The sequence below is a fragment of the Porites lutea genome, chromosome 8, assembly GCF_958299795.1.
Source record: "Porites lutea chromosome 8, jaPorLute2.1, whole genome shotgun sequence".
Taxonomy (NCBI): Eukaryota; Metazoa; Cnidaria; class Anthozoa; order Scleractinia; family Poritidae; genus Porites; species Porites lutea.
This window is the reverse complement of record NC_133208.1, coordinates 19,441,384-19,466,132: the sequence shown is the minus strand read 5'-3', so window position 1 is coordinate 19,466,132 and position 24,749 is coordinate 19,441,384. Positions and strand designations below refer to the sequence as shown.

The 24,749-nt window shown below is 41.4% G+C and overlaps 2 protein-coding genes across 2 annotated transcripts in view; one reads left to right on the top strand and one right to left on the bottom strand.

Annotated features, from left to right (window-relative positions):
- The first annotated feature begins 788 nt into the window (after window positions 1–788).
- LOC140945311 (uncharacterized) lies at window positions 789–20,545 on the top strand. The gene is made up of 13 exons (XM_073394351.1): window positions 789–1,013; window positions 1,778–2,083; window positions 3,471–3,788; window positions 4,413–4,730; window positions 5,346–5,657; window positions 6,933–7,442; window positions 14,256–14,582; window positions 15,212–15,550; window positions 16,348–16,722; window positions 17,201–17,521; window positions 18,127–18,217; window positions 18,868–19,007; window positions 19,816–20,545. Exons 1-13 carry the CDS (start codon window positions 938–940, stop codon window positions 20,046–20,048), a joined length of 3,666 nt encoding a protein of 1,221 aa, XP_073250452.1. The 5' UTR covers window positions 789–937; the 3' UTR covers window positions 20,049–20,545.
- Window positions 20,546–21,288: 743 nt separating this feature from the next.
- The window catches only part of LOC140945310 (meiotic recombination protein REC114-like), a 4,535-nt gene continuing 1,074 nt past the window's right edge, over window positions 21,289–24,749 (bottom strand). Inside the window, exons 3-5 of the mRNA XM_073394350.1 lie at window positions 23,195–23,278; window positions 22,076–22,339; window positions 21,289–21,460 (exon numbers count right to left, since the gene is read on the bottom strand). Coding sequence (XP_073250451.1) covers window positions 21,290–21,460; window positions 22,076–22,339; window positions 23,195–23,278 — 519 coding nt within the window. The 3' untranslated portion in view covers window position 21,289. The remainder of the gene's footprint in view (window positions 21,461–22,075; window positions 22,340–23,194; window positions 23,279–24,749) is intronic.

The window sequence follows — 24,749 nt, the reverse complement described above, 5'->3', positions numbered from 1 at the left end:
GCACGTGCCCAATTGTTATTATTATTTGAACCTGTTTTAAGGTACACCATTCGATGCTACTTCGTATCCGGTCGATGCGTTTCGACGAGAAAACATTTCAGAGCATCTCAGGTGTCGTTCAACAGAGCACGTGCCATGGTGTCACAGTGCTGAGGAAATCTACTCATTTTAACAGCTGGTTTTGTGTGATCAGATTCTCAATATAAATTGCTCGCTTTACACGATCAGTGTTAGCCCTGCCCACAGGGGATCACCGATGTTGGCACCAAGATAACTGACAACTCACACCAGCAGAGGGTTTTCTTGTGTGTGCGGTTTTCTTGTCTTTTCGGCGTCTGAGTTTCTCGTATTAATAATAATAATAATTCCGTTATTTACCCTTGGCAGTGTTTATAGCACTAATGCTAGTGGGGCCGAGCAAATGCCTGAAACAAATAATTCAAATCAAACTTAACAGGGTTAAGAATCCCAACTGGCCTGAGGCAAACCAGCTGGCTATTTACAAACGTGGCTGAGGATTTGAACTCGTGACTACCGTGAACAAATCCAACTAGCGGTCAGAGCGGGACTTGAACTCGGGGCCTCCGAATGGCAAGTCCAGCGCTCAAACCACTCGGCCACGCTGCCTCCTTGAATCTATTGAAGTAGATTCGGTCGACTGAAGTTCTGAAGCAAAACAACCCGTTGCAAGCTTGGTCGAACAACAATATAACCCCAAGTTAGGTCAGATTAGCAGATGACACAACGTTATTAATTATTCACAAGCTTGTTGAGCCACAGACCAAGGAAGAAAGCAGAGCGTTTATATCGAGAGTTTCGCTTCGAAAATGGTTGGATTTTTTCTGCAATTCAAGATGGATTAATTGACAAAGGATCGTGAAGGATGCGGAGTGGATGAGGACAGCTTGTTCCTGCAAAAATCTCCCATCATGGTATCATGATTAGGTGGCTTTCATTCAATTCCGCCATTTTGGTTCTTGTAATACTGGTATCACTGGGATTTACGACGAAAGGTAAAGACATTATTATTCGTTTCCACCAGTAATTTTGGATAACTTTTGTTTAAAGTGTAACATTCTAAAAGAGCAGCACCTATAACGAATCTTGCGAAGTGCGGTAAAGATCGCTTAGAATGACCACTAAAAAGACAGAGTCTGTTTCCGCGTGCAAGGACACTGTACATCATGATAACCTTAAGTTGAGTTGTAGCAAAGTAAGAATTCTTTCATAATTTTTTGCGGCGCAGATTCAAGGCCTAAAAAGTCTCATAAATTAAGGGATTGTGTTGCTCAGTTATATGATCACAGTTGTCCGATCTCCGTAATGAAAAAGAAACCGAGACCTTTTAGTATATCATAATTGACATCGTTAGGCCAACGTAAAGTAATTTTAAATATTAGTATTTATAGTATTTGTAGCTCTATTGTTTTCATTAATAGGGATTTGAGTCCACTCCATGGACTTCAACTTGGAAGTTGCAACATGCAAAGTAAACAATGAAATACTGACCTTAAACACGACGTGACTTTTTTGGTAATCTGAATGTACAACTACCACTCGTGAAAAGGTAAAACTCTGAGCCGTCTGCAGGCTCGAACTTGATCTTCGCCAATTGAATAAACGCTCAAATTGGATGTAAAATAATATATTGTCAACTTTTCCATGAAAACTAGGGAATTTATGTCGCACTTTTAATTTTATAAACAATTACGATTAACATTGTAGGAATGTCTACTTTTTTTGTTTACTTTTCATTTCCTAATCTCTCAATCTGTAGCTTTGTCAAACACCACCCAGAAGACCGCTGGACCTATCGAGTCCTGCGCGCAAAGCCCAATACAACAAAACGTTTCATTGAGGGGTGGAATAAACGCTGGTACGTTCAAGAAACTGGCGCAGTTTGTAGCCATGCAGCTCTGCATTCAGCTTTGCTGCGAAGAAAAAAATTGTGATGTAGCGCTAATGTCCGGGAAAAATTGCTATGGAGTTCAGTGCTTTAGTGAGGAGCTGTGCACTGCTGTACCCGCCAAAAAAGCGCCTTCTTCGTTGATGATCTCGCACGTCACTATAACGGGAGAGGAAGGTATGGGAAATGTTCATTTTTGTTAACTACCGCAAAATTCCGAAAATATGCCACGGGGCTTAAATTTTTCAAAGGCCCTTTTTGAGGGGCTTTCTTTTGGAGGGGCTTACCTATGGAGGGAAATTGGCGTTTCAAAATCGATTGGACTAGCCTTATAGTTGGAAGGAAATTTACCTTTTTTGCTTTGTTTTACTTTGTATTTGAGAGCAATTTCCAAGTACAAACCACCGGGGGCTTATATTTGGAGGGGCGATTTAACGGAGGGTTTTTTACGTTACGAGTTGGGGAGCTTATTATTTGGAGGGGCTTATTTTCGGAATTTTACGGTATTTGTTTATTTCGAGACTATCAAATGGATTCTAAAGTTGTTGACTGATATTTTTGGGGAACAAGATTGTATGTGTTACATTATTGCTCTTAAGTATTCGAGCTAGAAAGAGCTTTAATTTATATTATTTGTTTTGGTTTGGTTTTTAGCGCTCTAAAAAGCAGCTCCGAGAATGTGAAATCAGCGAAGTCATCGGATGACTTCGCTGATTTCACATTCTCTGAGGTTGCGATAAGAGTGTAATCAGTCATAGGATTTGACATGATTTTCAATGGGCGTGAAGTTAACGTTATTGTGTGTCAACGGCGAAAAGTGAAATCATATTTTGTCATCACTCTACTGTATTGTTCTGCTGATCGTCAGAGTTTGTTTCTTTGAGATAATATAGCTCAATATCAGTTTATTAATTTCAGATCACCTATTCGAAACGACGAAGGATACAAAATATCCAGTTAGTTATATGGAACCGATGGAAATACCGATGGAAATATGCGCGCATTTTTCTCCCATTCCTGCTGTAGCGTGTAGCTTTTTTGGGCTTCGTAACTTCCAAAACGCGCTTTATGATTGAGATTTGATCTTGTAACTTCACTCGGAGTATGGGAATTGTCGGTAGCTCGTAGCGAATTAAACACTCTGCTGCCTCTGTATTGTAGCCTGAGTAGCAGGCACCGGTTAACTTTTTTTAAAGGCTGCGCGAGGGGAACACGCGAAGGCGAGAGGAGGTGCCCTCTCCTTTCCTTCCCTCGCGCGCGCGTCCTCGAATTTTCTCTTTTCGCCCCCAAAAAATACCGGTGCCTGCTACGCAGGCTACTGTAGTGCCCCACGTAAGGGAATCCAAGACAGTCTTGGTTTCTGGATTCCGGATTATTTGTCAGTGGAACTTGGATTCCGGATTGCTTCAGCTGCATTCCGGATTCCACACCAAAAATTTGCTGCATTCCGGATTCCACAAGAAAGAATTTCCCGGATTCCGGGATCCGGATTCCCTTACATGGGGCGATCTGTAACTATTTCTAAGTGCTAGTGACACTGCCTCATTTTTACTTTTGCTTACAGGGTACAGCCGCCGTTCTCACCCAGTTCCACAGAATCTTAAATGCACAGAGACCGAAGCAGAAGAAGGCGTTACGTTGAAAGGAGGGCTTAAAGCGGGAAATTTCACAGATGTTGGTACAGTAGAAAGTATCGACTCCTGTACTCGGCTCTGTTGTGTGTCTGAGAGATGTAACTTAGCGATGTTAATAAACGGACATTGCTTTCTTGTGAACTGTTTTAGTAAGGAGCTTTGCAAGACGGTCAAAACCGAGACCAAGAATTATCGACCAACGGTGGCATTTGTACGACGATGGGTCACTAATGTGACCGAGGATACAGGTATGTGTGGATCAGCCTTGAAGGTGAATGCTACAACCAGTAGGCAGATAGGGGGGGGGGGGGGAGGGGTGGTCTCCAAAAAATTTTTTACGGTCATTAGGGCCTCATCATTGGTCTAAAAATAAGGGGGGACGGGCCCCCCAGGCCCCTCCCCTGGATCCGCCACTGAGTTGTAGAAATGTTTAGAGACTCCGACCAAGAACTGGCTTTTTTCCTGTTAAAATCGCTGCTAGTCACACATCTAAGAGATAAAGCTTTCACCCCTCTCTCCCTTCCATACAAAGTCGTTCCTCTTAGTCGTATTGCCCCCTCGAGTGATCCCGCAAAGAATGCCCAACTCTATTTCAGCAAAAAAAGGCGAGACTCTGGAACCTAAAACATCTTTGTTTTACATATTATTAGCAAACGGTTGATCGTAATTATTATCAGTGCATTCTTTAAGACATGCGATTTTGACCAAAAAAACGTGGCCCTCGAGTAAATGTCGCCCTTGAATAAACGCCGCATCGAAAACGCTAAAAATGTAATAAACGCCCGCGGCGCTTAATAAAATAAATACGGTACTTTTTGCCTTTTGAGTTTTAATTTTTAATAAGTTTCTCAAACATGTTTATTTCTTTGCAGCTATCACTTTAAGCAACCTCCCAGCAACAAACTCAAAGTTGATATGCAAAAACAGTGATATAAAACATAACTCCACACTGAAAGGAGGAATCAAGGCCGGAAATTTTACGGATTTGGGAAAAATCGCGGAAATGTCAACATGTATTCGCATGTGTTGTGGCAGAAAGGACTGTGATGTAGCATTTATGTTAGAAGCGAACTGTTATGCTGTGAATTGTTATAATGAAGACTTATGTCAGCCTGTGCTAGCCCGAAAGTCGGGTCTGCTGACAAATTTGAGCCCTAAACTATCGTATATAACAGCCAGAGACGAAGAAGGTATGTAGGACGTGAAAATCTCCTGCGAAGGCTTACAGGAAACACCAAACGCGTTGTTGACCTATATTCTTATTTCCCGTGCAAACAACTTACCCCGACCATCGGATCAACTTAGGTTTCTAGGAAACTGCCCACCTACCCCTCCCCTAAGCCAACATTAACACTTAATTCTCGCTTAGGGCAAAATTTTGGCTTAGAGGAGGGGTGGGTGGGAAGTTGCCCAGAAACCTAAATTGATCGGATCATTATACGGTTCTGGGTAACTGACCGCCTACCCATCCCCTAAATCAACATTTTGCCCTATGTGATAAGTAACTGTTAATGTTGGTTTAGGGGAAGGGTAGGTAGTCAGTTACCCAGATACGTAAAATGATCCAATTGATCCACCAACCCTTCCCCTGCCAGTCCCTCTTGGAGATTATTTCGTAATAATTTCTCACACCTAGATCAATTTTAAGTGGAAGCAAAAAGAAAGTGCCGTGTGGAAAACCGGTGATGTAATATCACCCCACATAGGCAACGTTGTGTTATGATATCACTTTAAAAAAACTGTCTCGAACAGACGTTAGAAGCAAGAATAAATAACACTAACACAAATCTCTATTATCTTCACAGTTCTTCCTCAAAAGATCGCAATAGGAGACGGTATGTCTTGCAGACCAAGTGTCATTTCATATGACGTCACTCTGCGTGGTGGACTCTCCGCTGGCAAGTTTACGCCTATAGGACATGTGGACGGCATGGAAGCGTGCGTGAACTTATGCTGCAAGCGTAACACGTGTGATATCGCACTGATGCTGCGAGATTCGTGCTACTCAATCACGTGCGCAAGTGAGGAGTTGTGTGAAGAGGTGCCGGCACCATCGTCTGATTTTTACCCCAGGCTGTCCTACGTCAGGAGAGACGTTGAAAGCCAGGCTAAAAAAGGTGAGGATGTTACTAAAAGGAGGGAACTGGGAACCGGGAACAGGGATAAGGGATCATGCAACAATTGGATAAAGGGGCTAGCTTGTAACGGAATTGTGGTGTTCCGTTGGTGTGGGAGATTGAGAACCTGACGTTTGGGGCGCTATCGTTCTAGAATAAGATTATTATAAATTTTATTTACTGGACATCTTGTTAGGACCAGCGTTGTATAAATGCTGATAGATATCTCCAGTATGAATAAAGCTTTTATTATCATTTTTATTATCTCTCCGTCAGAGCAAATTAGGAGATTATGGGTTGGGTGTGGTTTTATGTAGCGGAAGTTGGAGCTAAGCCTTTCAGTCAGATGGGTAATCGGAAAGTCTGTATTTTTCGTTAGCAATTCATGTCTGCGTGGTTTAGTTTGCAGTGACAATAGAGAGATTTTATGTCGTTTAGACTCGCCTTTACGCAGACGGACAACGTCAGATTCAAGTTCAGAATTTCTCAAAATAGAAAATAGACAAATAAAAACAGTCCAAGATAATTATTATAGAACAAAACTTACGTAAAGCTACTAATTTGGGGGTAGAAAAGTAAAGGGAAAACTTGGACACGTGGTACAAATTCACGTTTGCCTTTTGCCGTAAGCGGTACTCTAAATCTCTCAAATAGCTCAGGGTTTGGTACCCTGGGTACCAAAGGTTTTTTTCTCGCGTCCGAGGAGGAGCTTCGTCGGCCACAGGCCGACTCGTCTTTGGCCGAAGGCCAAAGACACGAGCGGCAAAGCCGCGAGAAAAAGCAACCGCGCATGAAAAGCTTCTGGCACCCAGGGTAACGGTGAACTAATAATTAACTACGGAAATACCATAAGTGCTAGGGGAACTGAGCAAAGCTATGGTCATAGAAACGAAAAGTTCACTTATCACACATACCCTGGCCACAGCATTTTTAGTGAAGACATACTGAAAGTGAGTTTCTCGGTGAGACTCTGCCACCTCTAAGCACTTCTTCCAAAATGATCGAAAAGCAAACTCGCATATATCTTCCTCCCAAAGTATTATTGTTGCTGTAGACGTGAAAATAATAATAATAATAATAAAATATCAGGGGAATTAAACTTAAGAAATATGTTTTTCATAGTACCTCCCTGATTTTTTAATTAGCAATATATATATTGCAAGGACAATCTTCATGCCGATCACTATGAAGATTAATCCCTTTTGCTCTAAAGACAAAGCAACATAGGGGTTATGCCTGAGATCTATGCCCTTGACAAAACTATCTTTCTTTCAGAGCTCCTTCAAACCAAAGCTGAAACACAAGACGAGGTAAATAGCACTACTGAAGAACAACTGGACACCAAAGAAGAGGGCTATTGTACAAATAGTGAAGTAATGACTAACGTCACACTTCGTGGCGGGATCGCTGCGGGACGCTTTCGGGATCGCGGTAAAGTCCCCAGCATCCAGGCATGCGTTGAGATTTGTTGCATCTCAAAGACCTGTGACGTGGCATTTCTACTTAAAAATAATTGTTTTTCTGTGACGTGTTTAAACGAAAGACAATGCGAGGCTGTGAAAGCGCGATCCTCCGTTTACCGTCCACAGCTTGTATATATCTACGCCAGAACCAAAAGCCAATTTATCGTTGCTCCTGCTGAGACAAGTAAACGCTTGAAAGAGCGAGAAAATCGAGACCAGTTGAGCAAAGGTAGTGCCACAAATTTTCTGTCAACGGCTGGAATATACAGATTTGAGCCCCAAATGCACAGAAAGGCAATAAGAAGGAACACGATCAATCTTGGTTAAGAACTGTATAATACTTAGACTGCTTATTTAATTTTTTATATGAATTCAGATCATTTAAACCTGGTGGATGTCGTAAGGGGGACGGGGGGGAGAGGGAGATTCTGGTAAACTGCCCACTCAGCCCTCCCGACCCCTAGACTAACATTTACAGAGGATCACCAAACATTAATGTCTTCTTCCCTTCATGCGCAAGTAACTGGATAGTAACGAAGGCAAAACTTTAAACTCAAGTGGGCAACCTCGCGGGTCGGTTATTTAAACGAGAGGGGAGAGGATATCCTCTCTTGAACGATGTATAACTTATACCGCGGTGAACAATAAGTAGCCTCCCAGGGCCGACGTTCTTAGGGCCTCGTCACGCGTTCTTTCCCCACGAACGTTGGGGAGGATTGCGTGACGAGCCAAAAGAACCTCCAAGTGGGACGCTAGGCGATCAGTATATTACGAGTAGTCCCTTATATTACTAAGGGAAATCGTCCTCGAAGCTCTAAGGGTAGCTGGGTCATGGGAGATATTTATGAGAGATATTTATGGGCGAGTTGGCCGCAAAGTTTAAAACAATAGGAAAGCCTCTAGAGACTTACTTTTACTAAACCAGTTCCTGAAGCATTTGAATTACCTACTTCTGATTGGACAGAAAATAGCTACTGTCCAATCATAAGCAAGAAATTCAAGTGCTTCTAAAACTGGTTCGCTAGGAATTAGTCCCCGGTTGCTCATCCGTTATATTGTTGAAAACTTTGCCAGAAAGTATTTTACCCGTGGATATTCCTTCCGGATTAGTTTAAGTCTTCGATGATACAGGTATAGTAGGGCAGCGAATGAACATCGCTGACTGCCAAACTAGCAATGAAACAGGGGGACTATTTGTAGTCAAGAAAATAAGTGGCGCTGTGGATCTATTTCAATTTTTTTAGTTTGTGGGGAGCAGCGTTGCGTGACGACACTAAAAACGGCTGTGTAGCAGACTAGACTATGATATTCTTATCATTTTTAGGGACAATAGCCTAGAATCTATAATTACGTAATTGTTGGTTTCCACGTGACGTCACGACGGCCATGTTGGTGGTCAAGAACAGAAGCATTTCTCTACTCTGGGAACTAAAATCTATTCCCATGTAAATTCTTGTAGAAAAAATTCTATTGTGTTGACTTTGTCACGTGGTTGCAAACCAAGAATAGGCCATTTCCGAGTTCCAAAACATCTCACTTTCAAAGTGAGGCTAAGTGCGAAGCCATTGATATGAAAATTATTTTTCGTTGTGATGCAAATAAAAACTCATTTTCACAACAAAAATTTCGCACTTAGCCTCGTTTTGAAAGTGAGATTTTTCGGAACTCGGAAATGGCCTATTGAAAGGACACTGAACAATACCTACACCATAACACACAGGCGAACAAACCTTGGTTTCCTTAACACCTCTAGTAAATTTAACTTAGATAGTAATCTATTCAACAACATTCATATTCATGCACATTTGTATTTAGGTACAGGAAAAAAAATTGGTCAGCGGACTAAGCCAAGCTGGGATAGATTAGCTTAGGGGATGTTACTAATGTGACCCGCGCGATTTTGGGTTTCGAGGGTGGGCCATCCACCCCTGAGTGGCTCAGCTTAAAACTGAGCAAGAATGAATGATTTCCACGCCAAATCGCTATTTATCGTCACGGGCTACGTACTCGCACGTAAAACTATATGACTAGTCATGAAAAAACCTGTTAATTGAGCGTATTCAACTTTTCATATCATTTTGAGTGTTGTGAACAGTTAGGTAGTTCATTTGCCAGAATTGCCGAGTTACAACGGTAATAGGTCAGTTTCGAATTCTGAAAATTCATACTTGGCTCCGAGGCTGACGAGGGAAATATAATAAAAGAAATTAATTACTCATCCATAGGTCTCAATGTAATTTCTTTTATTTTATACCCCTCAGCCTCGAAGGAAAGTAGGAATATAGGAGAATTTTCAACGTTCGAAACTGGTCTGTTGGGCTTAAGTTGTTTCTAGCTGAGTATTGATGCGAGGAAACTAAACTCGGTGTCTCATCGCATATTGCTTATCTCTCAACGGACCTCTATGCAAGGACTTGATTTACTATCTCTATAGTAAAATTCCTAGTACAAACAAGGAAAAAAGCAACATTGCTGTTTCTAGGTTAGCATTGTAGTGTTAGAGTGCACTGTAAGAATTGTACGAATGGTAGATGATATTTTTGTAAAAAGAAAAACAACGTTTGATACACTTTTGTATATATGGATATTTAGAACAGATATGTGGTTTTGTACTTAAAAAAATATGTAATAAAATCAATTCAGAGCGTGGGTATACTGTGCATTTACATTTTTCCTTTGTCATTATTCTTTGGAAACAGGAATCGTTCAGTCTTTAGGATTGGATTGGTTTATTGAAAAAAATGGCTTTAAGATAGGATGCTTTGGCATGTTTGGATACACTATACAGCACTGTTCCTTAAGCTTGGTATGGCTTCCTGATTTATTGATGATTCTTGAAGAAGTTTAAATCAAGGCTTATGAATATCACAAATTTGTGACTGATCCAGGAGTTAGCTTTGCGATTCGGGATTTTAGAGCAAGAGGGCGAGCGAGATCCAGAAATATAATAATCAACGGGATACGGGATTTATGAAATTTTACGATGTGGGATTCGGGAAAACTTGTTTGAAAGCGAGTCGAGATCCGATTGATCCGATTATAAAGTTAGTTGCACGTTCGGCTTAAATTTTAAAAATACTTCCTGTTTTACGTGACCAAAAGTGCCACCAAATATAGCATGTTTTTCTCCACCTCTTCACCGCTACAAACCCCAATATCCAAATACAAATTCTCCAGACTGATCTCCATACATTTCCTTAAAGAATTAGTTGAGAGAATTTGTTTGCTGATCAAAGCTTTTCCCATCAGGGTCCAGTTGTTCGAAGGCCGATTAGCGCTTAACCCGGGGTTAAATTTAACCCGGTTTTCTTTTTCTTGTGTTCAAAAGCATTTTCTCGGACAATTTTCCGTGCTATTTTTAGAGCTTCCAGTCATGAACTTGTAGACAAAAAGAATTAAAACTGAAATGCTTTGTAAGCTTTCAAATCTGAATTCAAATCTCGCACTAACCCTGGGTTATCTTAACCCAGCTTTGAACAACTCGGCCCTGGTGATCATTTTATCAATTCTCACAACATTTTCTCTTGATTATGTATTGACATTCTCAAGAGAAAATTGACTTTAGTCACTCTTGCGACTTAAAGGGTTAAGAAACGTTGGGATCAGGACCAGCCACCTGATAAAAATCCTCCAAATAACAGGGTGAGGCAAAGCTTTTGTGACCAAATTGGAGAACTCTGCTGGCCGTGATGGCTGTTAGGCTCTCGTTTTACAGGAATTGTGATCACATTTTAATTTTTTTTGCCAGAGTTTGAGAGGCGAGTTTCAGTAAGTCTCAAATAGAGCACACCTCTGAGTGCCTATTTAAAAAAAACATCGCTTTTTGACTGGTTTCTACAACAAGTTCGGTGAGTCGGTGCCAGGACAAGAAGCAGATGCAGTACTTGTAATTTAAAGCAAGAGAGAATTAAATGGTCTTTGAATCCTCTCCTTTGCCGAAGGAGTTTATTCTGATAATGATAATGTCTTTATCCGGAAGGCAATGATTGGAAACACTGAAAAGCGAATATATGGTTTTCAAGCAAAGAGCCGCCCAGTCAATAAAATGTTACACAATGATTACTTTGTATAAACACGAACAAAAAAACCCTTATTAGTTTGGACAGAGATATGTTGTGACGATTTAACATGATACATCTTAGGCAAAACATTGACAGGGGAATTTCTTTTTTTCTTTTTTTTTTTTAAGTTTTTGGGAGTTAATCAGAGATTACGCCCTTAAACGGTTCTCATTAAATAGGGCAGTCACCTGTTTGTAACCTGCTGATATTGTTTTCACTCAACGACAGGTCATTCAAAACAACACTGTCTCCCTTTGCTTGTAAACGGCTGTGATCACCATGGTAACAAGCTTTTAATGGCACGTGATAAGGTCACCAGTCTGCGGAAATACAAAGTTGGGGACTACAAAAGAAAATATTAGGTGGATATGGCCTTTTGTTGCATATGAAATGAATCGGACCACGTGCCGGGATCGACCGATGATGCATTGTGGTGAAACCTCACCCTAAACTCGGCTTTTTTCGCTGAAGTTGCCCTTTAAAGATTGTAAAATCCACAACGTTTAGATATCTATCGAGGTGATGGGCTTTGGAACATCCATTTTGGTTGTCGCTTTGCTGTTTAAGTTTTCTCGAGGTTTGACAGGTAAGTGTTTGGTAAAGTTGGCTTCTCGCGCTGGAAAATATAAAAATGCAACAATTCAGTAACACTTCAAGAGTAGCAAACCATTGCATTCTACTCACCATTTTCCTGCTGCAACAGGAAATATTTCATTTTCGAAACTTAAAGTATATCCATCCCTACCTAGCGAAATGAAAATGCGCAATTCTGTGCACAGTGGCGAACAAACTCAAGGATCGGATAATTGGAGCACTGAAGTGGAATGGCCAGTCAAAACATAATTTAAGATAATTTAAAGGGCGAAACGCAAGAAGAGCGTTTTCAGAAATGTTCAATTGATTATGTTTTCTGTAGTCTTTAAGGCATTTCTCATTAATGCAGTTGTCATCGGATAGGCGAGGCGGATGCCAAGTGACGGCGGCGTAAAAATTGCTTTCAATATTTACAACCTAGGGCTATTTAATTCTTGGGAGCAAAATGTCTCATCCCGATCCACACCAACAAAACAAATTGAATCTATACCTAGAGGTTAACAAAATAAACATTAGCGAGGGAAAACTGAAATACGCGGCAGCATTACATAGGATTCCAGAAGACTTTAACTCATAAGACATCTTATAAATGTGAAGTCAACTAACATTAGTATATAAGCAGCTATTTCAAAGGAAACAGTTTACCTAAACAACTCTTGAACAAGTTAAAGCTTTCTCGAGAATTGGCCATAGGAATCTTGGGTTGGCAAAGGATAAGACACTATGTTGAATTCGATGAACAATTATGTCGCTAACTCGTTGGTATTATCGATGCTTCAAGCAAGTGGATATTGTGTTGCGTGAGGCTTCGGGTTGCCGGCTTCTTATTACTATGAGCAAACTTAAGGTAGCCTGCTCTAAGAGGGACGGCTCAAAGCCGGTAATTGAAAGGAAAAAAATGGTGAAATTTATTTTAATTCTGCAACATAAAACAGCAAGAACAACAACAATAGTTTCTTCTTTATTTGCCCTTATTGTTACAAAAGATTACAATTTTACCTTTGCAAAAAAAGTAACTACGGGTACTAGCAACCCGAAATAAAAACACTAAGAAGTTCTCGCCCTTTTTTCAAGGGCCTAAGTTTTTTAATTCACTTGACAACGAGGTCATCAACTCTCATTCTCTTTCCTCTTTTAAGAAAGATTAAATTATTGAATAAATATGAAAACAGTTCATAAATCTTTCCATCTTCGACTTTTCGCCATCTTTTCTTTAATTGATGTTAAACAGCTCTTACCCGTAGTTCGAGGAAGCCTAACCTCTCATAAGCTCCTATAGTTTCTGTTAGGTCTCCTCGCCACTTCATTTCTCTCTCTCTCTCTCTCTCTTTTCCTTTATTTTTTTGTAATTATTGTGTGGCAAATAAAATAATAAATAATAAATAAACACAGGGTTAACATCCAACATGAGTTTTCTCCTATTGCTTTTCATAGCAATACGTAATCAAGAGAAACGTTATGAGATTTAGAAAAAAAAACGGTCATTGAAGGGAACATGCTCTGATCTGTTACAAATTTTCTACACTAATTCTTTGAAGCCAATGTATGGAGATCAGTGGGGAATTTCTATTTGGATATTGGGAGCTAAAAGGGGTTAAAATGCCAGGCTGCCAGTATCATAAGCCACATGTACGAAGAGGTCACGAGACCAACGCTTCCTTTAAACAATGAGTTGGAACCTTGCTGATGTTAAAAATTGATAGGGCACATGAACATTATCTTACACCCGAGATTTGAGAGGAAATGCATTTAAGGGAGATATTTTATGGAACTTTGATTTTTTAACAAAGTAGTGTGATTTGTATTGGCCGCCATGTTGGAGGGCATACATAGCGACCAAAACTACTTTTCGCTTATATCTTGTTAAACGTTTGAGAGTTACACTCAGATGTGCTGTAAACGTTACCTTATCTTCTTTTCAACATTTTCCTTGAAGTTTAAGTGCAAAATTTGTTTTCAGAAAGAGGTAATTAAAAATTTTAAAAAACACATTTTGGTCACGTGACCAGTTACGAACTTACTCGTTTTAAGAAAATGGTGCGGGGTTTGAAAAACCAAATGACTATTATTTTGTTTAAGATATGACCCACTAATTGTTTTTTAAAGGCAAAATCATATAGCTTTCATTTTCATAAAAACGATGTCACATGACCCCCTTAGTGCAAAAATGGCCTATTGATGCAGAGCCTAAGACGAAGTCAAAAACTAGCAGGGTCTTTGGACTAGTGTCCAGTGCGCGAGCTAAGAAAGCGGTCGAACGAATGAGTTAATCCAAAATAAAATCACTCGATGTCGAACTGGAGATGAGACGAAAACATGAATTGATGCAAATTTTAAAAAAATTCGGTACTTTTGATAACTCAGTCGAACAGTTTTGCAGTGTTCGGTCATAGAAATCTATGCTCTTAGCTTCAAACAGCAGTTTAAACAGATAGTCAGCAAATGCTCGATAATGGCTAAAGAATACTTTCTTTTTTCAGAGGAAAGTCTCGAGTCGGAGATCACAAATGTGCGACCGTTGAAATGCCCGCATGGTCCAATATTGACCAATGTCACTCTGACGCACGAGCTTCGCGCGGGAAAATTTTCGCGCCTGGGAATGGCAGAAGATATGGAGACTTGCATTCAGATGTGCTGTGACAAGGATGATTGTGAGATGGCGTTCATGCCTGGGAAACATTGCTATGGTGTGGACTGCTTCAGTCAGGAGCACTGCGAGATTACTACAGTTAAACCCAGTAATTTAACCGTGCAGATTACCAAGGTGCGACCAATAGTTGTAAATCCAGCCAAGGATCAAATAGCAGGTAATCTATAGAACCAGGAAAAAAAAGGGTAAAAAATACATTTGTTCGCAATGTAGTCTTTCATCCAATGTAAGGGAAGCCAAAACAGTCTTGGAGTCTGGATTCCATACCGTGGATTCCGGATTTCGGGTACTGGATGCCAGTCTCTATTAGTGGAACTTGGATTCTGAAATCCAATTGTTAGTGAGATTCCGGATTCCTTGAGCTCCAAAGCCCAAGATTCCGGTTTCCAAAGCAAAAATTTGCTGGATTCCGGATTCCACCAGCAAAAATTTCGAGGACTTCGGATTCTTTGTCAATGGAAGATGGATTCCGGATTCTTTAAGCCGTATTCCGGTTTCCAAAGCCCAGGATTCCGGATTTCACAGCAAAAATTTTCTGGATTCCGGATTGCACCAGCAAAAATTTCCTGGATCCCAGAATCCGGATTCCCTTACATTGGGCGAAAACAAGAAAAGAAAAGAGTACAACTGAAAAAATGCATTGTTTAAGCTCCTGTTTACGAGGCATGGTGCCGCACTATCAGATGACGATTAATATTCTTGGAATGAATCATACCATATTTTTTTACCCATGGTGCTTTGCTCAGAGCTCCTCTTAAACATTCTTCTCATGTCATGTGTCATTAGTGTCTGTTGAGGACCCTTTAACTCAAGAGGAACTTCACTGTACCCAAAGCCCAATACTAAAGAACGTGACACTGAGGGGAGGAATAAAAGCAGGGAACTTCAGTGACCTGGGCGACGAGAAAAACATGCACATGTGCATTGCTCTCTGCTGCGAGCGCAAGACGTGCGACCTGGCCTTCATGATAGGAGGTACATGCATCGCAGTGGACTGTTTTAGCGAGGAGCTCTGTCAGGCGGTCAAAGCGAGGCCCACCATATATGACCCACAGATAGCGTTTATCAGACGTAGGGAGCTGCAAAGACCTAATCCTACTCCTAATCCAAGCCTCTCTAGAAAAGGTCGGTATTACGCTACATTCACACCGTACCGAAAGAATTTTCGACCGGCTGAAAAATTTGACAGGACACGAACCAGATTGAATTTAACTTAACTCTGTGGATTTACCAGCTGCCTATGCACAGTGCGCTTCTCTAGCAAATCTAACATGGCGTCTCTGAGCTTAGTTACCACACACCTGTGCCACCCCGCCTTTGCCATACAAAAATTTAGACGGCCATAATTTGTTTACACCGCGCCGGAAATGTTTTCGACCGGAGCCGCTAAAAATTTGGCCTTAATAAGGCGTTCAAATGTTTGAACGGACAGGCGTCTAAATTTTCGTACGGCTAGGGTGGCTCCTTGCGAAAAGAAGGGTTAAACGGACGAATTTTCAAGCGGTAAAAAATTGCTTTAACGCCGTATGAATGTATCGTATTCACGTGTGAAGAAAAACAAAGCAAAAGAACAAAAGATAAACAAGAGATAGGATTGTATAATGCAACTCATTTTTTACATCTTTCAGATACTTTTTCAAAAGAAAATACGCTGTTTTCCCCCGATTTAGCCACATTCGAAAGCCCTAACCTGCCTGAAGACCACGGTTCTAACATGTTCTAAGACCAAGTGAGATGTTTGCCTCACCACACTCATAAGCAGGTCACCCGCGTGAAAACGATTGGGAGACTGGGTCCATCTCCTGAAAATTTCTAGCGAATCCTCTGACAAACTGTATGACTTAGATGTAAAAATGTTCAGTGCCTTGTTTCTTTTAACCACTGAAAAATCAACAACTATGGCACAATGTTTTACTTGACAGCAAACGTCCTACCAACAGCGCCAAGTTCAGAAATTCCTTCCATGAAAATCCACGAGATAATCAGCGACAAACTTCCCCACCCAACCATCCTGAAAACAAGTAGCTGCTCTGCCAGCAAAATCTACCCGAACGTCACACTACTGGGAGGAATAAAATCAGGGAACTTCACATCTCTTGGCAAGACTAAGAATATGCAGGAGTGCATTGGCAGGTCGTGTGACCTAGGTCGCGGTGACATGGCCTTTATGCTTGGAAGTTACTGTTATTCTGTGTCTTGTTACAGCGATCGGGTTTGTCAAACCATTCCAGCACAGCCGTCCAAGTTCTACCCTAGGATAGCCTTCCTGAAATGGGCACCCAAAATAACCGAGGAGGGTAAGGAACACGTTGTTTTTAAAAGTAATTTAATAGTAGGTAATTTTATTTTATTTTGGCGGAATAAAAGCTGGAGGAGGCAAACAGAGCAAACAGAAAAGACATTTCTTTTGTTGGTGTTCTCCAGCCCTTACTATTTTAAAAAATCGAAAGCTCTCTATTGCGACGTAACAGACTTTACAAGAAATGTATAAATTGTCACAAATACCTTTTTGTGTCGGTTTGTAGACAAGCTAACTCTTGCTTATTACTTTCAAAGTTCACATTTATAAATTCAATTGAGTACCTTACCAATCTTCAGAGGATACATAGAGCCGTTTGGAGTTTGCAATAGGGGGAGAAAGTAAAAGCACCTCTATTTGCATGTTTATACACAAATGCGCATGTTAAAACCAAGCCTTCGTAAGCTCCTTTTCCTTAAGTAATTAAAATTTCAAGCAACAGCTATAACCATTTTATCCTTTAAATTTAAAATCAGAACTTCTTGAAGACGAAGCTGAGTATACATCAATTCCCAAATGCACCCGAAGCCACATTCTGTACAACCATACCTTATTAGGAGGTCTAAGGGCGGGAAACTTCACGCAGATCGCGGAGGTAGATAGCATCGAAACATGTGCAGCCTTATGCTGTGCAGAACAGACATGCGACCTGGCCTTGGTGTTGGGAGATAACTGCTACGCAGGGGACTGTGCGAGTAAGGAGCTATGTATCCCTGTTCCTGTTTACTATACAAGCAAAAGAAGCTCGCAAATTGCTTATATTACATCAAGGAAGAAAGTGGAAGACCAAGGGACAGGTCTGTAAAAAAAGATCAATAACAACTAACAATGACCACACTTTACTAACACTACTAAAATTACACACCATCCTGATTTGAAATACTTAAGACTTTCTTCCGGTCGACGACAGTTAGGCTGCGTGGCAGGCGTTCGAAAGGGAAGGGAAAGGGGATTTTGGGCGCGAGGGAAGCGCGAGAGGCACGCCCAAAATCCAATTTCCCTTTTCTTTCGAACGCCTGCAAGGTAGGCTGGTCGACGCCAAGAAGATCTAGACGACTCCATAAGGCTTAACTTTTCATACAACTCCTAAATCTCTAACGTTCCTCAGACCAGTATTCCTTAGCAGAGTGTTCATGTACGTAGGTGTAGGACTTCCTCTTGCAGCCCTCACGGCTGTGGTGTACCCATGTTACCAGCTGTTGCGCTGCATGGAGAGCCCTTATCACTGTAATGATTCTATTCCGTATGGCAGTGGTGGCCTATTTCTAACTTACTACATGATAGCTCACTATTTGTAACTTTGATTTGATCTCTGATAAAAGCAGAAATTTTAAGGGAATTTAACTGGCAGCATTAGCTGAATCTTTTGAGACCCAACCCTTTTTTTCTGAATTTGTTTCAGACTGGAGTTTATGGTACATCATAGTAGGATCTATCGCTATTGGAATTGGTATAACAGGAATCATGTGGACCGTCTGTACCTGCTGGCACAGGTAACAACAACTTTAGCTAGTCTCTGGTCTTTTTTCCATCAACCGTTCCCGTTTGAGTCAGCTATTTAAAAGCGCAAGGCAAGTTACTCTTCTTCATTTAGCCTGTAAGCAAGCTAGCTCTCCTATTTGGGCGAGCGAAGCGAAACGCGCGAGACCGCACGAGCGAGCGGTTTCGCGTCGCCTCTCGCGTGCCTCCCGCGCGTCCACTTTTCACGATATCTCCCAAATGAAGAGCTTGCTCGCAGGCTATTCTTCATTTTTCAAATCTACCGTATTTTTGTTCTTATATACAGCTGCAGTTTCCCTTGATGCCACTGAGGTTCTCATTGGCTGACTAAGTGATCCGGTGTGGCCTAAATTTCATTAATTATAAACCGCGGCCAACAGACAAATCGATCCGGTAAATTAAAGATCGTGCACAAAAGACGACAGCAAGCAAAGAAACAAGAGAAAACGAATTGTTTCCGATGTTTCTCGGGTTTTCGCTTAGGTAGTCCAAAGTTATTGAACGAGGCTGAGTATGATGTAAAAAATTATGCAGATTGCCGCGCCGGAAATAAGGAAATAAGGTGGCTATTTTATGTTGGGGCAAAAACTCATCATATCGGTTGAATATTGACTACATCTTCTTCATTTGTAATTTATTGTAGAGGTAGGCGCCTGAAATCCAAGGATGAACCTAGCGATCGTTTCACCATGATAAACGACTGCGGAGATTCACCTAAAGGATTAGAAATGCTACCCCAAGGGTGGAATTTACAACAGTTTGGACAACAGTTCAACGATCCAGGTATTTTTAAATCAACTAAATCTCAACAGACTTTTTTCATAGTCGCTTTAGTATATAAGGTTGCAGAACAGTATTAAAACGTAAACGTGGGCCTCTTTTATATGGAGTATTGTTCTCGGGAAAGAGGATCACCCTCCTAGCCGAGTCAACTCTAGCCATGTTTAGCGAGCGTTTATATGAAAAAACGCTGACCCTTTGCCTGAGCGAAGAGCTAACAACCGCGCTCGCCCATGCTCTGATTGTCTGGCCTTGACCGAGTTAACCCGGCTGGGCGAGCCAAAGTGCTTTTATCATATGACCCGTAGGGCCCTGTGCGCAATTTCGTTGGTAAAGCATATGAAAGAGAAAACTCCCGTACGCGTACGGTATTTACTAGAAAAGCGTGCTGAGTGATGCGGGTTCGCTGCGTCGGACCTCGGGCCAATTATTTTCCCGTCCGGCCCTCCCACTCAGTCAATAAGCACATAAAATGGAGGAAGAGAAAAGTTGACCCGGCTAGGAGGGTGATCTTGCCATCGGAAAAGGGTGACCCGTCACCCTTCTTCTTTGCCTCTCAAGTAAACGGTTCGCCAAGTTTTGTATGGAGATGAAGGAAACGTTGGCTCGCTCAGGGTAGCTCGGGTATGTGAGTGACTTTTCTACCCGGACAAGTTGTCTCTATACACAGGGCCTTGGAGTTTCTAGCCCCGAGGTGGATGTGATTTAGAAATAAGGAAAGACGAACTACCCAAGAAACAGTCCATGTACAGCGAATAACACTGTCTAAACTCTTTAATATTCTCTTGGTTTTCCTCTTCCCCTATTTCAGGAAAGTTCTTGAAGAACGGACCAATGTTTTTAAGCGACACCGAGAGTGATTCGGATGATCACGAGGAGACAACGGCCCCGCCCAAAAGTAAAATTCCCATCAGAGCTCCACAGTCCCTCAAAAAGACCCTGAGCTACAGTGGGCCTCCCCCTCCTTATACCGTAGATAAAAATGACGGACCAAGCGTTATAAGCTGGAATTCCAAAGCGAGAAGAGCCATGCAGAATTTATGAACCTCCTGATCCACTGTTTTGAACCATTCCTAATATCACGAGACATGGAAAGTCCACCAAAGATCTTTTCCAACCGATGAAACATCACTATGCCAAATGTCCCTCATGTTTTGTTGAGAAGTGCTTACTAGGAAGCGCGATGAAACTATTAACGAAGGTAATAAAAACAAATGCAACTTGAAAAGATTTGGCTAACTTTTTCAAGTTGTGCCGTTGTGTCTCGGAAAAAGTGCTAAAAATAATCTACCTGTTTATCACTTTTTGTGCTGATGAGGCCGCCCGTGTAAGAGAAAACAAGACTTCGCGTGACAAAGCGTCACGAAGCTCTCAGAACGAATGGTTTAAGGTATATGATAAAGTAGATAAGCCTTGGTTTATAAATAGTCGAGATATGCAATGTAAGAATATTTCAAACCCGTTATAATGCGCATTAGATCATTGTAACATTTTGTTGTAAAAAATAACTTTTCTTAAACAATAAATGAAAATAAAGCGAATTTTCCGTAAATCAGGCTTCCTTTTCTACAGGTATGGATTTAGGAAAAAACCAAAAAACCGAAGGGCCGAGTTGTTCAAAGCTGGGTTGAGATAACAGAGGGTTAGTGCGAGATTTGAATTCAGATTTAAAAGCTTAAAAAGTATTTCAGTTTTAATTCTTTTTGTCTACAAGTTGATGATTGAAAGCGCTAAAAACAACAGAGAATTATCCCAGAAAATGCTTTTAAACACAAGAAAAAGAAACCCGGGTTAAATCTAACCCCGGATTAAGCGCTAATTGGCCTTCGAACAACTCCGCCCTGGGCTATTTACTATAGCTCTACTAAATGTTTTTTCACCTTGTTTACTGCAAGACTAGTCTGAAACTGAATTTGAAGACTGGGTTACCCTTTATGTAACGCGGTTGAGTAACGTACTAGCTCAAAAGCTATGCTTCACCTCTGTGTTTTCTTCTCTTATTTCTTACTTTATTCCTTTGTTGCTTTATGATATTGCATAAATTGTAAAGAAACAAACCTAAACTGAACTGAAACTGGACAAACGAACTTCATGTATAACAACTATAACGACTGATGGAGTAATGCTCAAAATCTATTGTTGTTACTCATTTGCGGCATTAAGTTCGTAGACGGGTCTAACGTTCGCTAAAATTATCGGCCCTTTGATACTTCATATGAGGATTTTCTAAGCTTAAAAGCGCCTTAACATAAAAACAGCACGGGACAGACGCAGCACTTTAATCTTTAATCATGAGATGACGTCAAGCTTTGCAGTTCCTTTTCAACGGCTTCTACGAAAGCAGGGAAGTTACTGTCAGTTAAACACAGTCTTACTAGCAGGCTTAGTCTGTCCTGTAGTACAGTCATTTGTCCGGTGGGCTGAGAGACATCGGAAACGGACTCGGAGGACGAGATCTGCAACACCAAGTCATACGGTATGTATAGTGTTCACATCAAGTATATACATGAAGACTTCACTCGGTTTACATAAGAGAGAGAACTAGAGGAAGAGGAAGAGACCATAAAGGTCTCTTGGGGTTGAGAAGGGTAATTGCCGGTTAAATACGAGCAGTAAAACTCACTTATTAAACCCTTGGATAAAAGCTATATGGCCATTTTGACTCCTTTTGTTTGTGTACCCTTTTTTAATCATGTCATGAAATTTTATAGCACTTCCGTACTTTCTCGTAATATTCAACCTTGTTAACCTAGCAAGCCCGTCCCGTTAGGATCAGACTAAATTGGAACATTTTGCTAAGGCGAGAATGATCTGATGTGGGCCGAATTTTCAAGCACTTGAAACTGTAATCTCCAGCAATACATTTTAAAACGACTGCAAACCAACTACTCATCCGACCTTTATAAACAGTGGTCAGACCGGGACTCGAACCCGGGACCGACGGGTTGCGAGTCCGACGCGCTGATCACTCGGTCCAACTTCAATTAAACCGCTGATAATCACCCCAGTTAGAGCAAAAAATCGTTTCCTTACTGCCAACAGTGACAATAATAATTTTAGACGTAACCTACCTTGTTGGCTAACTCGGGAAGAGTTAATCCTCTCGCCTCAGCGCCAGCTCCAGCATCTTTACTAACAGGTGCATGCTGTGACTCGGGCGAGATTAACTGAGAGTCCTCCATTTGAACCTGAGAATCAGATTCGACACAGGCCTCCGTGGATATCTCACGCACGGAAATTTGGGATGAAATCTCTGAAACGAACTGGCGGCAATGTTCTATTGCCGAGCGATCACTGCTTTTGCCGAATTTTATCCTGAACCTCCTACTGTCATTCTGTGGAGAGAGAAAGAGAGCAATGCTTGAACCAGATCAGTTTTATATTATCACTCAGAAAGACACCGTTGCCGCATTTGTTGCATGCTGTTGGGCAAAGTTTGAAACCGGACAAACTTTTGAGCTAACTACTCCTGGTGATCCTCGAAGCGTAGCGCAGCAATAGGAAGCTTAAGCAACAATGACGGCGACGGGTACGAAAACGTCAGTTAAAAAGTGAATTCGCGGTGCTTCAAACTTTATCAGGCTTATTCCATCTCCTTTAGTTCGTCAAATGTTGGCAATTTTTTGTGTAAAAGACTGTATCGAAGTTCAGGAAAAGAAAAAGAAAAAGAAAGTCGTTCTCTTCTGTTCAAAGTGGTAGTAATAAAGAAATTGCAGTACGGTACTGATCGAGAGCCTCTTATGTGCATTGACTTAAAAGTAAAAGGCGGTGACTGGTTTTGAAAGCAGGCGAAAGTCAAAGGCGAAAACGAATGTACCAAATGATGACGTCAAAGGATCTTTAAGGAGCCATCTTGCTAAGTGTGTAATAAAGAAATTACCTTACCGTGAGCTTCTTAAACAACCTGAGTTAGTAGAGACAGTGACTGGATTTGAAAAGTCAAAGGCGAAAACGAATGAGCAAGCGGTTTGTGTCTCTCTCCGAAGGAGTACAATCTCTGTTTACTTTTTCCTTTTCATACGAAATGGGAATGTTGCCGCTGGTTAGTTCGTCCAACATGGTGGAAGTAAGTGTTAGCTGATGATTGGTCAAGGCCAAAAACCGAATACAAACATACAACAGGGAAAGCTGTCAGTCTTCATTTCCATTAATCACTTTGTAAACTGTACTATGTCCCAATCCAAACTTACATTGATTTTGTAAATGATCAGCATGCTGTCTCCTTTAACCACTGCTTGCAGCCACTTCTTAGCATTAAACAAAGAAAAACTTTCCTATAAACAAAGGAGACATTGCTTGTTAAATGATACCGTACAGCTCCATCGTTTATTATTATTGCTATTATTTATGTTATTAGGAAGGAATGCAATTTTAACACCAGAACTCAAAAGGGGCTGAGAATTTCATATTTCAGTGACTTCAGTCTCGATTGTCGAGTCCTTACTTGAATATTTCCTAAAATTCTAATGTCATGCTTAATATATTAATCCTCCGTGATCTAGTCGGGTGATCTAACCACTTGAGCTACTGGAGACTCTATGGTGAGCAAGGGCCAATTTGTGGGTCTCGACTGGAACCGCATCACGCGGCTACACAGCCAAGTAATGAAAGGCACACAAGAAGTGAAGAACTCACTAACAGCATCGCGCTGTCACCTTAAAGCATATCAAAGATGCGGCCAACCAACCTCCAAAGTGAGTATATTAAAGATGAAACAGCAACAACATGATATTAATTTGAGGAGGACTCGGAAAAAAAAATCCGAGTCCCAGATGGGATTTGAACCCACGACCCTCCGTGATCTAGTCGGGTGCTCTAACCACTTGAGCTACTGGAGACTCTATGGTGAGCAAGGGCCAATTTGTGGGTCTCGACTGGAACCGCATCACGCGGCTACACAGCCAAGTAATGAAAGGCACACAAGAAGTGAAGAACTCACTAACAGCATCGCGCTGTCACCTTAAAGCATATCAAAGATGCGGCCAACCAACCTCCAAAGTGAGTATATTAAAGATGAAACAGCAACAACATGATATTAATTTGAGGAGGACTCGGAAAAAAAAAATCCGAGTCCCAGATGGGATTTGAACCCACGACCCTCCGTGATCTAGTCGGGTGCTCTAACCACTTGAGCTACTGGAGACTCTATGGTGAGCAAGGGCCAATTTGTGGGTCTCGACTGGAACCGCATCACGCGGCTACACAGCCAAGTAATTTCATTACTTGGCTGTGTAGCCGCGTGATGCGGTTCCAGTCAAGACCCACAAATTGGCCCTTGCTCACCATAGAGTCTCCAGTAGCTCAAGTGGTTAGAGCACCCGACTAGATCACGGAGGGTCGTGGGTTCAAATCCCATCTGGGACTCGGATTTTTTTTTCCGAGTCCTCCTCAAATTAATATCATGTTGTTGCTGTTTCATCTTTAATATACTCACTTTGGAGGTTGGTTGGCCGCATCTTTGATATGCTTTAAGGTGACAGCGCGATGCTGTTAGTGAGTTCTTCACTTCTTGTGTGCCTTTCATTACTTGGCTGTGTAGCCGCGTGATGCGGTTCCAGTCGAGACCCACAAATTGGCCCTTGCTCACCATAGAGTCTCCAGTAGCTCAAGTGGTTAGAGCACCCGACTAGATCACGGAGGGTCGTGGGTTCAAATCCCATCTGGGACTCGGATTTTTTTTTTCCGAGTCCTCCTCAAATTAATATCATGTTGTTGCTGTTTCATCTTTAATATACTCACTTTGGA

Coding starts and splice junctions, on each gene's coding strand:
- LOC140945311 (XM_073394351.1), top strand. CDS start 938: ATGATTAGGTGGCTTTCATTCAATTCCGCCATTTTGGTTCTTGTAATA. Junction 5,658..6,932: donor TGAAAGCCAGGCTAAAAAAG/GTGAGGATGTTA, acceptor TCTTTCTTTCAG/AGCTCCTTCAAACCAAAGCT. Junction 14,583..15,211: donor AGCCAAGGATCAAATAGCAG/GTAATCTATAGA, acceptor ATGTGTCATTAG/TGTCTGTTGAGGACCCTTTA.